We start from the raw sequence: 13,701 nt of genomic DNA, 5'->3' as shown, positions 1-13,701 counted from the left end.
AGATTAGTATATTGTGAATATATTAAATGTAGTCATAACTAAATTCAGATATCATGGCTTCAAAACAACCCTTTTCATTCATTGCTACAAGGATGTGTTTTTCATTAATTGCTAATATATGTGGTAATAAATTATTTCAAAACAAAAACAGAGTCCCAAACGGGGTACTAAATGTATTTTTTAAAACAAACAAAAAACAACATGGCAAATATCAGGTGACATGAAGTGGCTCGATATAATGATGTCAATTATAATTTGGGCTCAAATCGGCCATTAACTCATTATGTACACAAGTGTACAAAACATGTTTACACATGCAATACATCGAGCTAATGCACTACTCTGCACACACTCCAACATTATGCAATTGCACTTCGCAGTCACATGTTTAAATGTTACAAATCTTTGAACAAACTAAGTGGGCGGTGCTGCTGTTTTTTTTGTTGTTACTCACCAAATATACACATCCTTCGGAGCGTGTACACAGGTTGGATGCAGCTTCACACCTACACACCTCCTTTGAAACAGGAGACCTCTGCATCTGGTGTATTAATGCTAGGAATCCATGCATGCACTCACACACTTACAGGAAGCTTTTTAGAAAGCTACGTGGTCATATTTCTGCAATAATTTGCACAAAATGATAATCTAATATACAGTTTTGTGCTGAGGGGGGCTATTTACTCTCCTTTTCAGCACATCTGCACATTGCAATATGTATATCTAGTTTCTTTTTTAGGTTTAAGAACGACTTGTGATGTATGGTTTTGGTTTATGTGGTTTTTTTCCATTCTACATGCATCTCTTGTCAGCTTCCTGCGTGTTCTCGCTCACCACACAGGAAAAAAAAAAAATGCAGACATGCAAGTTTTTCATCTTAACATCAGTAACTGAGTGAGGCGGCACTCATATAGGAGACACTCAGTCCTGAGTAGGAGTCTACGCTCACTATACATGTATAGACAGGCATTATGTTAAAGCCTCAAAGGTACAATATGGAACTTTTCCTTTGAAACAGGAAGCGTATTACTAGTCCTCCCACTCAGTTGGTCAAGTTTTTGTTTTGTTTTTTAATTAAACTTGGCTTGTTGTTCTGCCTTACAACAACATTCTTCCAAAGACTGGTTTTACAGTCTCTATACTAATTGGAGAAAATGATGGTAAACAAAACCTGACAAATGTTTCAAACCCCCCAAAAACTCAAAAATATTCATATGCATTGTGTGCCTTGTGTTCTTGAAAAGGTCTTAACATCCTCAACTTTGTATTTATTGTGTGATGGCCACACAATTAATTTCAGATATTTACCCAGAATATCCAAAATGGGCAGACTTTAGGTCCAGTAGTTTAAAAAGAAGATAAATTAATAATAGTAATAGCAAAAGGAGGGTAATTGTTTTTGATTGAATTAAATGAAAACGTGAATGGGAGTTATAAAGGCAGTAATGTTGGTCTAGTACCATGAAAACTTGACAGTCAGACACATGGTCAGGATTTCTGGTTCTCGGGGTGTTCTAGGGTTTACTTTTGAGAAAGCCTCATATTTCACATAACGCCATCTTTTAAGTTTTCAGTCTGCCACTGATCATTGTTTCCAGACTCATCAAGTTCTCCCACTCCTCTCCAGGTGGTACCACGGGCACCTCTCAGGTCGAGACGCAGAGAAACTGCTTACGGAAAAAGGCAAAGCCGGCAGCTTTCTGGTACGGGAGAGCCAGAGTAAACCGGGAGACTTTGTCCTCTCCGTCCTCACTAATGAGGAGAAACATGACAATGTGGACCGCAAGACCAAGGTCACCCATGTGATGATACACTACCAGGTCAGATATTTAATTCCAGGCCTGCTAAGATCGACCAAGTCTTTTAAGGAGGACGTTGCCTAATGTTTATGTGGCTTACAATGTCTACTCGTCCTAGTTCAACCTGGACAGTTTGTATTTTTAAGTAGGTCATGATTTATTTTTCTTTCAAAGAACTCCTCGGGCCAGCTGTGAAGTTGCTGAATTGTCGACTTTTGTCTTCAGCAGGACGGCAAGTACGACGTGGGTGGTGGTGAGAGGTTCGACACCCTGGCTGACCTGGTGGAGCACTATAAAAAGAACCCCATGGTGGAAAAAAGTGGCATTGTAGTACACCTCAAACAGGTATGGAAGCATTTTAACAAATTACAGCATCCAGGCTTTAAAGGCATCAATTGGGTTCAAATTTTAAGGTGGATGTGAAAATGTTTCTTGTGTCAAAATAGCTTTTTTTTCTTTCTTTTCTTTTTTTTCCCCCCCTCTGGTCTGTTAACTGATCAAATCTTTAATCCTCTTGTCCCAACACGGCAATGACAGCCTTTTAATGCCACGAGGATAAATGCTGCCAACATTGAAAACCGGGTACGAGAGCTCAACAAAGTAGCAGACAATTCTGAGAAACCCAAACAAGGATTCTGGGAAGAATTCGAGGTCTGTACCGTTTAAACTTTCACTACCAGAGTCACTCATTCAATTTCTATCCTCTATCCTAGCCTTGTTAAATCAATTTAATAACCTGATGAGCTGAGTCATATGGGCTTGACGTAACTGGGGGAACTGATTCATGTTACTGTACTGAGTGCCATCTGTAGCCTGTGAGTCCGGCTTTTAACCACTGCAGTATGTTTTAAGAAAGAAGCCTCGATTTCTTTTTTTATTCATATTTCATATGTGACATGTTAACATACTATAAAATACATATAAAATTGCACCCATTTGGCTGCTTATATATGTAGATTTTCATCTGTCATTTATTTGTGCAGACTTACAGCTTGTGGGTCTTATTTTTCCTTAGTTATTTGTTTCCTTGTCTATCATGGGAAGTCTAAATGTATTTCAGCTGTCTTAACCTTTGAGTAATGAAATTGGCTGAAGCTTAGCTTATCTTGTGGCATGCATTCATGTTCTTGTTATGTCGTTTTCATGCAACTGACAATTCATTAATGTGAACCATTTCTATTACGTCGGGGTGCAGTAGCTAGTTATCTCATATTTATTAGCCCAGTGCTCGTGCAGGTTTGTCTCGTTATTGGTCAACTGCTTGTGGTGAGACTCGGCTTCCCAGTGAATTAAATAGGTTTTTGGTGTGTGGGTTATTTGGATCAGGAAATTAGGAAACCAATGCAAGAATAATAACTAGTCTAACTGGATTTGTATTTATGGCACACCTGGTTTTAATTATCATCGCAAAGGAAATAAAGATTGATATAATTGCTTGACATATCTACTCTTCAAAAGCAGAGCCAGCATCTAAAATGAATTTTAATAGGAAGTATAAATAAAGAACTGTGCTGTTAATAATAACTCGTATGGTGAAATGTTTCCTCTTCATTGTACAATGTGGATGCTGCCGTTTTCCTATTGTTCCACTCCAGAGTGACCCCTGCTGTAGTAAAAGCTCATTACACTGTTAACTTTAATCTAGAGTAGCCCATATATAAATGTCTTCCTCGTAATTTTCAGTTCCATTATTGTGGATTTCCTTTTGTTCGAAACTTCCTCCAACTCTGTGTTTTTCTTTCTTTTGCTGTCAATCTTCAGGTACTTCAGCAGCAGGAGTGTAAACTGCTGTATCCCCGGAAAGAAGGCCAAAAGCCAGAAAACAAGAGTAAAAACAGATACAAGAATATCCTCCCCTGTGAGTCACACAGCAGCCTGCCATTTCCTGCCTCTCCAACTTCCTGTGGAAAGTGACACAAATAGACAACGTAGAGGCCTAAGCAGAGCATGCAGAGCTTTGCTTTGATGGCTCACAGCCTTTACGTTATGTTTGGGGAGGGGACAAAATCTAGTGTGGTCTCACAAAGCTGTAGACTTTTTGTTGTGTACTAATAGTTTTTACTTTGTTTTCAGTCGACACGACACGTGTTGAAATCAGGGAAATGGATCCTGATGTTCTTGGTTCAGACTACATCAATGCCAACTATATCAGAGTGAGTGTGTTCAGCGTTAGATAAGACGGTGTATCAACAAATGCATTATAAAAAAATATAGTAGTAATAATGAGTATTCTTGGGATTTGGAGAACATTTATCTGGCAGCATGCTAGGCTCTCATCTTCATGTGATCATAGCTGCATAATTATCATTCATGCTGTTCACTCATAGAGTATGCATGAAGATGGACGTTTTGTGGAGGAGGGTAAAGTCTTCATTGCCACCCAAGGGTGTCTACAAAACACGGTCGTTGACTTCTGGAAGATGGTGTATCAGGAGAATTCACACGTAATTGTCATGACCACAAAGGAGATGGAACGAGGACGGGTGAGCAGTTTGCAGCAAAGGTCCTCCAAATATGCAGCTTTATATTTTAGCAGAGGGTCTGTGGGGCAGTGAAACTCTACTTCCATGTACAAGATGCCTAAAGGAAAGCTAATGGACATAATGGAAATGTCTTATGTTTCCTGATATAATTTTTCTTTTTCTGTTATCTTCTTTCTTTATCCTGTTTCAGTGGATGGAAGAAAAAAACTGTCAACATAAAAACACATTTCTGATTTAATTTAAAATGCTCACATTTATGCATTGCTCTATATGAAATACTGGTCATTTTTGTTTAGCTTTTTCAGATGTAAAGCATTATTAGATGAATGTAGATTCTAAGATTGGTGTGTAGTCATGTAGTAGCAATGATGGCGTGTGTTAAGTTTGGGGGGAGGGGAGAAAGATGGCTGCTATGACATGTGAGCTGATTGAAAAGCTGCTCGAGATGAGCGGGTTCTTTCGAGGGTCTAATGCTCGTCAGTCAGAGCAGTATTTTTCATTAGAGAGGGCAAATCAAACGGTGTTGGAAGGTCATGCTTCAGGAATTTTTAGTATCAAAAGCTTCATTCCCAGCATTGTAGTGCATTTTTTTTAAATGCACACTTTGTTTCTTTTCAGTATCAGTTTGACTGATAAAAGACATTAATGCAGCAGCTCTTGGGCATTCTTTCATGCTTTAAAATATTCACTCTCCGTGAGATAAGATCAGCTTAATCCACACACACACAGGCACGACTTGCTCTTCTATTTTTGTGTACTTTACACGTCAACCTGAATGACTTCACTGATGTAAATAGATGCTACATGCACCATTATAAACCCTTTCATACATCAGAGTGATTTAAAAGCAAACAAATAAAAAAATTACAGCAAGATTTGTGCTTATGTTTAAAACTTTCTTTAAAACCATAGGCATCTAAGCTTTGAGTTAAATATTAGGAACTACATCCATGTTACCCTTTGCTGCCAACCAATCACCTTTTAGGTTGGATGGAAAACTAAATCTTATGTTTTTGTTCTGATTTAGAACAAATGTTTCCGTTACTGGCCAGACCTTCATGCCACTAAGGAGTTTGGAAAAGTGCTGGTGAGGAATGTGGACGAGCGGCCAGCACAAGACCATATCCTGAGGAAGCTGGAGGTGACACGTCTGGACCGGGTAGGGAACGCTCTATTCCCAGTCTGAGCCAACCCACTGACCTGAGGGCAAATTATCTCACACCACACATGCACATGCTTGTGTTTGTACACTATAAGCTTGCACTTGTGGATTCACGGATCCACAATCCAGTGCTCAGTTTTCTTGTGCTAAATGCAGAAATAAAACATCTTTAATGCTGCGTTTGGCGCATGTATACAACAATAAGCAAAAAGTTCAGAGTGCCTGCTTTTCTTTTTTTCTGTGTTTATTAATGAAAGCTTAGAGGCTGTTGCTTTGATCAATGAGGAACACTGAACATTTCAGGGGTGATATTTGGACACACACAGTCTGGATGTTAGGTGGACTATAGCAGCAGAGATGGAATATCTTATGTGTTAATTTATTACAGTTCTTCTTTAAATGGGTTAAATTTTAATTTTGATTTGAGTTTTTTCTTTTCATTTCAGTCTAGTTCCAGTTAGTTTCCAGAGTAGGTCTGTGTGTTTCAGTTCAGTTTTTATTCAGAAGAAACATGATCAGAAGCAAGATGTAGGCTGTTCAGAATAGGTGTGACAACACAAACAACACTTTGGTTTATTGAGAATTATGATGTTTATTTGAATGTGAGTTTCCATTAACCATTAACAGTCTCATCAGGCTGATTTGGAGAGGAAATGTCTTAGGTTTTAGGAATCCTTTGGTTTTCGTTTTCCAATAGCTGGTTCTGTTTTTTTAAAATGGTTTTTTGGTAACTTCACCTCATAATATTTGTCACTTATAGAAGGAGCCTGTGAGGTACATCTGGCACTATCAGTACCTGAGCTGGCCAGACCACGGAGTGCCCAATGAGCCTGGAGGCGTCCTCTGGTTCCTAGAGGAGGTCAACCGCACCCAGAGCACCATTCCACACACTGGGCCAATTGTCGTCCACTGCAGGTATGACTAGGAAGAAAATGGACTATTTTATTATAGGATGCTCATGCAACTTCACTAATTCAGGGTTGGGATTATAAAAAAAACAATAAAGAGATCAATTTCTCACACTGACAATAACAGTATGTTCTTCTGCATACACATACATAAAGCACTTTGTTAGAAACATCTGCTTTTTTTATGCAGGCTTCCCATCAGTTAGTGATGTACTGAAAGGTGAAAGTCTGTTGATATCAACATGGTGCGACTGGCATCGCAGTGACTTGTCTGTGATAGCACTGTCAGTACTGGGCAGCTGGTTTGACTATTTTGGAAAGTGCTGAACTCCTGGTGGTTTCTACAGTTTACTCAGTGGTTATAAAAATATTGATGACTGCTCCTTACAACTGGAAAGTGTCCCAGAGTCAGAAACCTTTAGTTCAGCATCAGGTTCAGTTCCTTGTAACCAGGAACTGAAATCTGAGGCTAACAAAAAAACCCAGCTTGTTTGATGAATATCCAGTTGGGGTTATGGTCAAAATTTGACATTAATACCAAGAACCCGGGACCCTTCCTGCTGGTTATAGTCCACACTTGGTATAGTGGCGTATACACTTTTGGCCTCGTAATGTGAGTTGGTCATTGTTTAAATATAGTTGAAACTAAAGCTGGCTGTTTTTGTGTTTACAGATTTATTTATCGTTTCCCTTTGCAAGTTTCGCTTTACTTTCATACTTTGAGTTAGTCACAAAGCAAGTTACCTCAAAGTGGTTTTGTGAACATGAGGAAGAAGAGTGGACTCCAGCAGTCTGTCCAGCCACCAGATCAGCAGAATCCCTTTGAGATGAGCTAAAAGTGCAAATCTGCAGAATGTATGTCAGACTGGCCCCAGTCAACAATGCTCCTGTGGTTGTAAGGGTTAATCGTAAGCACCTAAATTTCACCAACTGAATTTGTTTTATTTATTTATTTCAGTTGGCCACTTGGGTGTGCTATGATTAAGGTTCATAATCTGGAGTTACTAACGCCAGTTTGGTTAACAACTTGTCAGTTTTAAATTTCAATCTACTACATCGACCACAATGTAGATTAAGTCCCAAGCTCGGTGTTCCTTCAGAAATGAAGGTTTAAACACGCACACTCTTAATCTCACTGAATATAACTAAAAATAATAGGTCATTTTGAGGGCCTAACTATTAAAAGTCTGTAGAGAACAGGCAGCTCTTTGATCTGTTTTTAATGGCTACATCAAACAAATATCAAAACGAGCAACACACACATTGTTGCGATAAATGCAGTTTCTTGAAAAAAAATCCCAAATTAAGTAACATTAAAAAAAAATAAATTTCTCAGACGTACAGTTTTGCACACACACTGTGTGTCTATTGCGTTTGCAGACATGTTGATACCAAATGTTTAAACAGTTTTTTTTAGTTTTTTTTTTTTTTTTAGTGTGGTATTCTTTCTTTTAACACACCCATCCGAACATGTACTGTAAACACAAGGACGACACTGACCCGACTCTTAAACGCAGCGGTCAGCTGGCTTCAGATAAATCCGCCTCTATAAACAGATGTGCTTATGCACAGTCTGTAAGCAAGGACCAAGATGTCTGATAGCAGAAACCTTCACGTTGTCTCAGTACTGTTGACCAGTCAAGTTTGAGCAGGGTTTGGTTTCATGCAGCTCAACAGTCCATATTCTGGTTTTGCAGTCAATTTAGCTGTTTGTCAGCACATTTTAAACTTATCTGCATTTGTAAACAATGGGCCTGATTTCTGCTGACTACTTTGAAAGCACCACAATTTTCCGTTGCCTTCACAGTCTACATCAGCAGACATTAATGGTGGGATTGTTGATGAATATTGTTGATTTTTTTTTTTCTAAAACAATAATGGAAATAAAACAAGTGAAACCTCAGCTTATACTTTTGTGCTCAAATATTCTCATATGTTTTTCACCTGGATACTGGTGCTTTTCTTCAAGTATTGTAGCTACACATGGTTTTAACCTTAAACTCTCTTCTCGTTAAAGTGCAGGCATCGGCAGAACTGGCACAATTATCGTCATTGACATCCTTATCGACATTATTAACCGCCAAGGTATCCGGCTCAGATATGAAACTTTCTGGATTGTGAATCCTTTACTTTAAAAATTTTTTTAAAAAAAAATCTATATATCTTTGTACTCCAGTTCTGCTAACGTTTGGATCTGCGTGTTCTAGGTCTCGACTGCGACATCGATGTCCCAAAGACCATCCAGAGGGTACGGCAGCAGAGATCGGGCATGGTGCAAACAGAGGCTCAGTATAAGTTCATCTACATGGCTGTGCAGCAGTACATAGACACAGTGCAGAAGAGACTGGAGGAGGAGCAGGTAATTGGCTATATTAGTGTTTTTTACTGCATTAAAACATTTGATTTTTGACGGCGCAATGAAGCCGTATAAAGTCTGTCAGTTACGTTTTAAATGCTAGAGCTGAGAGGCAAACCATCAGCATGTCAGCTGGTTAGACGTGTTTACCAGTTGCTCTTTCACTGCTGAATGTGGTTATAGTTTGAGATTGTTGAGTAATTTCAGTAGATGACAGATTTATTTATTTTTTTTGTCACTTTTCAGAGGAATAAGATGACAGAGAGGGAATATTCCAATATCAAATATCCCCAGATGACCAACTCGAGGTCCAAGCACAACATGACCGCCTCACGCTCTTCTTCTGTGTAAGTCCAACCGGCATACAAGTGTTAAAAACATGTCATCATAGGACTAGCAGGATTTGACACTGGGTTCATTTTCACAGTGAATATTTTCTCTTTTAGGCTGACAAACGACGATTCATCAAGCGTATACGAGAACATAAACTTCAAAAGCCCTCAGACATCTTTCAGCAGTAATACCAGGAGGTAAAATCGGCGCCGTGGACCTCCTCTTCTCTGTCTGCCTCTCTGTAAGTGTCAATTTTTATTTCCACGTTTCTCAGAGATCCATCCTTTAAGCTAGGAAAAAAAAGCCCAACAACTTGTTTCATTGTTTCCTTTTCCTTCTACCTTAGTCAGTTTGGAAAGCTACCACGAGCATTGCTGGTTTCATGTGCTGGATTCCATTAACTGTAAATGTAGCTTTGGGTAGAACAAAACAAAACTGTAACTTAAGCCTGACGTGTCAGAAAATGTTTCCCCTAAAATCAAAACTCAAGGTGTTCTTCTGCTGATGGCGGAAAGTTCTGTTTCTTCCAGTGTTGAATTAATTTTCCGTGTGTAAGCAGAAAGGTACTTTTCCTATATTTTTCAGTTTTAAATTATAGGTTAGCCAGAAGCAGCTGAGTTGGCTTTAAAGAATACCAGCGCTCCCTTTTTTTTTAGAGCAACAAAAGACTGAATTTAATTTCAAATTATAATCAACCTCAGTTCTCACACTGTCATTCTTTTCTGTCTTGGTGACTAATATAGTGCCATCGACAAGGAACCCAGCAGTGTTACAGGGAATGAATCATGGCTTTGATTCTGGGGACACTGGCACAAAACGTATTCTGAATACAGCATTGATTACAGTTGAATGTATTTAAAATGCATTAATTTAATGTGCCGTGTTGTTTCTGGAGGGTTTCTGTCAGATATTTTTTTTTTTTTTTTTTTTTTTTTTTTTTTAACATAAAAGACTAACTGCCAGTCCGCTCAGCCTCTCTCCGTCTTTCTTGGCTCAAACTTTGATACAAATATGGAAAAGATTTAATTTTCATGGGTAGTTTCAAATTTTTAGCTGTGCATCAGTGTTTATGAGCATCTGGTTGGAGGTGTATATGATTGTATGTAGAAAGTATTAAGTAAGTAATGGGTGCACTTAAACCTGCACCTATTGCTGCTTGATGTGCAGCACTCAACAGGGAATGTTGAAGAGCAGCATGATGGACCAATATATTGCTAAATATCAAAATGTCCTGAGTGAAGTCATAAAAATCGAATTAATAATAAATGAGTAAATAAGATCGCTGCCAGAAATCAAGAGGACATGTTTGTATAACTTCAATGATGCTTGAGAACAGCGTCATTATATTTATTTTATAATTTCAATCTGATTCGAACATCAAGTCATGAAATGTAAAATCCAAACCGTGCTTGGTCTACATGTCTGTGTTTCTTTCACTTTCTCAGCTCCTGAAAATCCCTTGGGAGGGTGGGGGGGGCTCCACACTCGGTACACTCCACATCGCTGGATCTTGGCGCGGACCGAAGGTGGCTAGCTGATGTGTCTGCTGCCACCGTCCTGCTGGACTTCTGTCTGGACTTCTGTGGAGTCCACAGCATAGTGCCCTTACTCAGGCCCCCCACTTCCACTTGCCCTTTTTCTTCCCTCCTGTGCTAATGCTTCTCCCTTTCTTAACCAGCACAAGTGCCTTGTCACAGGATGTGTCTGTAATCTAGCCAACCCAAACCCACTGTTACTCTGCAAGTCTACATGAAGGCAAAAACAGTTTTCTCTTAGGGTGACCGATATTAAATGTGGAGCCCGGCCTGGCCTGAAGTGAACGGAGCTGTGTGGGACTAAGGGAAGAGGTCAAAACTAAGCCGTTTGTCCGCACGCTGCCCCGACTCACTCGGTTATCTCTTTCTCAGTCTTGGCTGCCTGTCGTCTAAATTGGATTCTAAGACTGTTTTTGCTGTGTTCTGTCTGTCCAGCTGTGGTGGTTATTAATGTGGCCGCTGAATGATGGCAAGGGCAGTTGCATAACCTGCTTCATGACCCCAGTCACAAGAAGGGCAAGCAAGTCCCCTCCTCCTTTGAATCTTTAATGAAGTTGTCTTTTTAAGTTGTGAAAGTGAATAAATTTTATTTAGATATGACTGATTATCAAAGTTTTGTATTGTGAAAGAGTTATATATAATCTTACTAGCTGCAAATGCAATCCACTGTTCTTTAACAATATTGGAGGTGATTTGTTTTCGCCGTCGGGACAAAACCAGTCTGCCCCGACTGTCTATGAACGTGAACATGACCTCCAGTTAAAGAACAGTCATTCATGAAAACTAGGGCTGTTCTGTCCATCAAGTCATTTTTTTTTTTTCTTTTACTGATGTTGGTAATGGTTATGTTTTGATGTTTATTTAAATATATATTTATAAAGATGCGCTGTGGTGTAAGAAATCATTCTTAGATATCTGAAGTCCATATTTGACAGAAAACTGGGTGGAAAGGATTCCTGAATGACCGGTGGGAGTCGTGCTCAGCCGACCGCCGTCTCGCAGCTTAGTTTGACTGGTCGTCCTTGTTAATCAGCGGGTCTGATGCTGTTCAACATCTGTCAGGGGGTAGATTGTCACAAGGAGACAAGGGAAAGGGGGGCGATTACAGTGAGGCAGATGGCCATCTGGCCCACTGTAATCACGCCGAGATTGAAGAATAGATTTGTCTCCAAAAAGTAATTTAGAAGATGGCCGTAATCCAGGCTTGATGATAGCAGAGCGAGTAAGCTGACGTCACTGATGTGATAAGGAAGACGGCGGTGCCGCTGCGCAAAGTGCTGTGCAGCAGCTTGTTGGCTATTTTTAGCCTCAAGAAGCAGCACCAAAATATCCTGCGCAAATAGAAGCGTAGAAATGTTGGAAGTCTGTCCGAGATGGTTTAAACCGTAGTCACTCAATGTCCTGAAAAGCCTTTTTTAAAGAAAAACAAACTACTGAATGTCTGACCGGTGGTAATATGTTCAGTCCACTTTTTTTCCTATTCAAGCATCAAAATAAAAGCGTGAATGAGTGGCACTCGTCAGGAGTGTTCACACCGTTCGTCTTTACAGCTGGACTCCCACAGGTGCAGCTTGTGATTTAATGTTGTTTTTGAAATGAACACAATTTATGACACAGCCAAGCACAATCAAATTCTTCTTTCTTTCTTTAAATGGTTGACTCTTATGTGAATAAAAGCTCTGTTTTACATGAATGTCAGTGAAGGCCCACAGGACGTCTGTGGGTGAAGAAAATGCTGCACCACTTGTTCGTCCCTTGAATTTGAGCACTGATGGCATGTGAATCCTCCTGTTTTTCTGTTTTTGTTTTTCTCTTCATGAACTGTGATTTTTATGTCCAATGAATGAGAAACGACTTGTTGGTTTGTTTTCTTCGTCCTGCACTGGGATAATTTTGTTTGTTCGTTCTTTCTTGTATTTTTCTTTTGCCTCTATTGGTCAGATTGTGTTTATGATTTGGTGAAACATCAGTACTTGAAAGTGTGAAACTGCTGAACCTCAGGCTGTGTGGATGTTCGTTAGCTTTTTTTTTTTTTTTGTAGTGCACTAAATTTTTGCCATCAGTGTTTATCTTGTTTTGTTATTTTGTTTCAGATTGTATAGTTTTTGATTTTTATTCGTTCTTGCGTTTTTTTACCTTGACTTTTTTGTAAATCTGTAATTTTACCAATGATAAAATTCAGGCTCTGAGTTGTACCAGCGCACACAGATTTGCAAAAGTAACGTGGTATTTTCACTCTGCTCGTCATCTTACACTTACTTGAACATGAGTTCGATGTGTGTGCATTTTGGAGGGTTTATTTTGTTTGTTTTTGTTTTTTCATACCCCTGTTCCTCTGTCGATTGCAGTTAACCCGAAATGAGTTGTCGTTCAGTGGAAGCTCTTCCCTTTGCTCTTTTTCTTGCACTGGCTCCACCCAGACGCCTTGTTTTTGCTGTATAGACCACAACGGCTGACACAATGATCTGTCAGAGCAACAAAATGATTTATCATAGTCTAATAAAAATCTATGATGGCACTATATCAAGGCAAATGTTTTCATTTGATTTTATGTTCTCATAGTTTGTTTTTTGTTTTTTTACTTCAAAGGAGAGAATCTTTCATTCTACAGTCACGTCATATTTTACATATCAGTACTTTTTATAAAAATAATCGGGTGTTCATATCATTTAAATACTGTGTGTGAGAGAGGGATGCATTACAGTCATTTAATTATTTACAAAAATTAAGCCAAAGTGCAGCAGCACTGTGTGGAAAAACTGAGGACTTACTGCTTTCAAAGAAGTGAAGAGGGTAATGTAGCAGCTAGGTGCTGCTAATCAAATGCATTTGATTTACGGATTATCTGATAGTGTGAGCACCTCTGCATAAGCTTGCAGGTCTGGGGATTTCATGTGTGTGTTGACAAAATTCAAAGGAGGAAAGAAGCAGCTGCTTTTAGGAAGGAATTTATAGCTACTTCCCAAAACTCCAACTTCCAACATTCCACAGTGAAATTATTTACAAGTGAAAAAACATTCGGGACAGGTGCCAGTCTGTCTTGGAGTGGACGTTTGAGCAAATTCAGCCCGAGGTCAAACCATGCAGTTATAAGAGAAACCACGACCAAAGACATGAGAGCTGCA

General features: G+C 39.3%; 1 protein-coding gene across 3 annotated transcripts in view; it reads left to right on the top strand.

The window, feature by feature from the left end:
- Positions 1-13,104, top strand: part of ptpn11b (protein tyrosine phosphatase non-receptor type 11b) — a 34,871-nt gene extending 21,767 nt beyond the window's left edge. For 2 of the 3 annotated variants that reach the window (XM_031736113.2, XM_031736115.2), the window contains exons 4-16: positions 1,628-1,820; positions 2,025-2,144; positions 2,337-2,450; positions 3,561-3,657; positions 3,873-3,952; positions 4,127-4,282; positions 5,310-5,441; positions 6,205-6,359; positions 8,370-8,437; positions 8,560-8,711; positions 8,955-9,055; positions 9,155-9,282; positions 10,487-13,104. In XM_031736113.2, the coding sequence (XP_031591973.1) occupies positions 1,628-1,820; positions 2,025-2,144; positions 2,337-2,450; positions 3,561-3,657; positions 3,873-3,952; positions 4,127-4,282; positions 5,310-5,441; positions 6,205-6,359; positions 8,370-8,437; positions 8,560-8,711; positions 8,955-9,055; positions 9,155-9,242 (1,456 nt within the window). In that variant the 3' untranslated portion in view covers positions 9,243-9,282; positions 10,487-13,104. The remainder of the gene's footprint in view (positions 1-1,627; positions 1,821-2,024; positions 2,145-2,336; positions 2,451-3,560; positions 3,658-3,872; positions 3,953-4,126; positions 4,283-5,309; positions 5,442-6,204; positions 6,360-8,369; positions 8,438-8,559; positions 8,712-8,954; positions 9,056-9,154; positions 9,283-10,486) is intronic. The other variant, XM_031736114.2, reaches the window with a different exon arrangement.
- The last annotated feature ends 597 nt before the right edge of the window (positions 13,105-13,701 follow it).

The sequence above is a fragment of the Oreochromis aureus genome, linkage group 20, assembly GCF_013358895.1.
Source record: "Oreochromis aureus strain Israel breed Guangdong linkage group 20, ZZ_aureus, whole genome shotgun sequence".
Lineage (NCBI taxonomy): Eukaryota > Metazoa > Chordata > Actinopteri > Cichliformes > Cichlidae > Oreochromis > Oreochromis aureus.
Note: the sequence above shows the minus strand (reverse complement) of the source record. Positions and strands in the feature narration are given on the sequence as shown.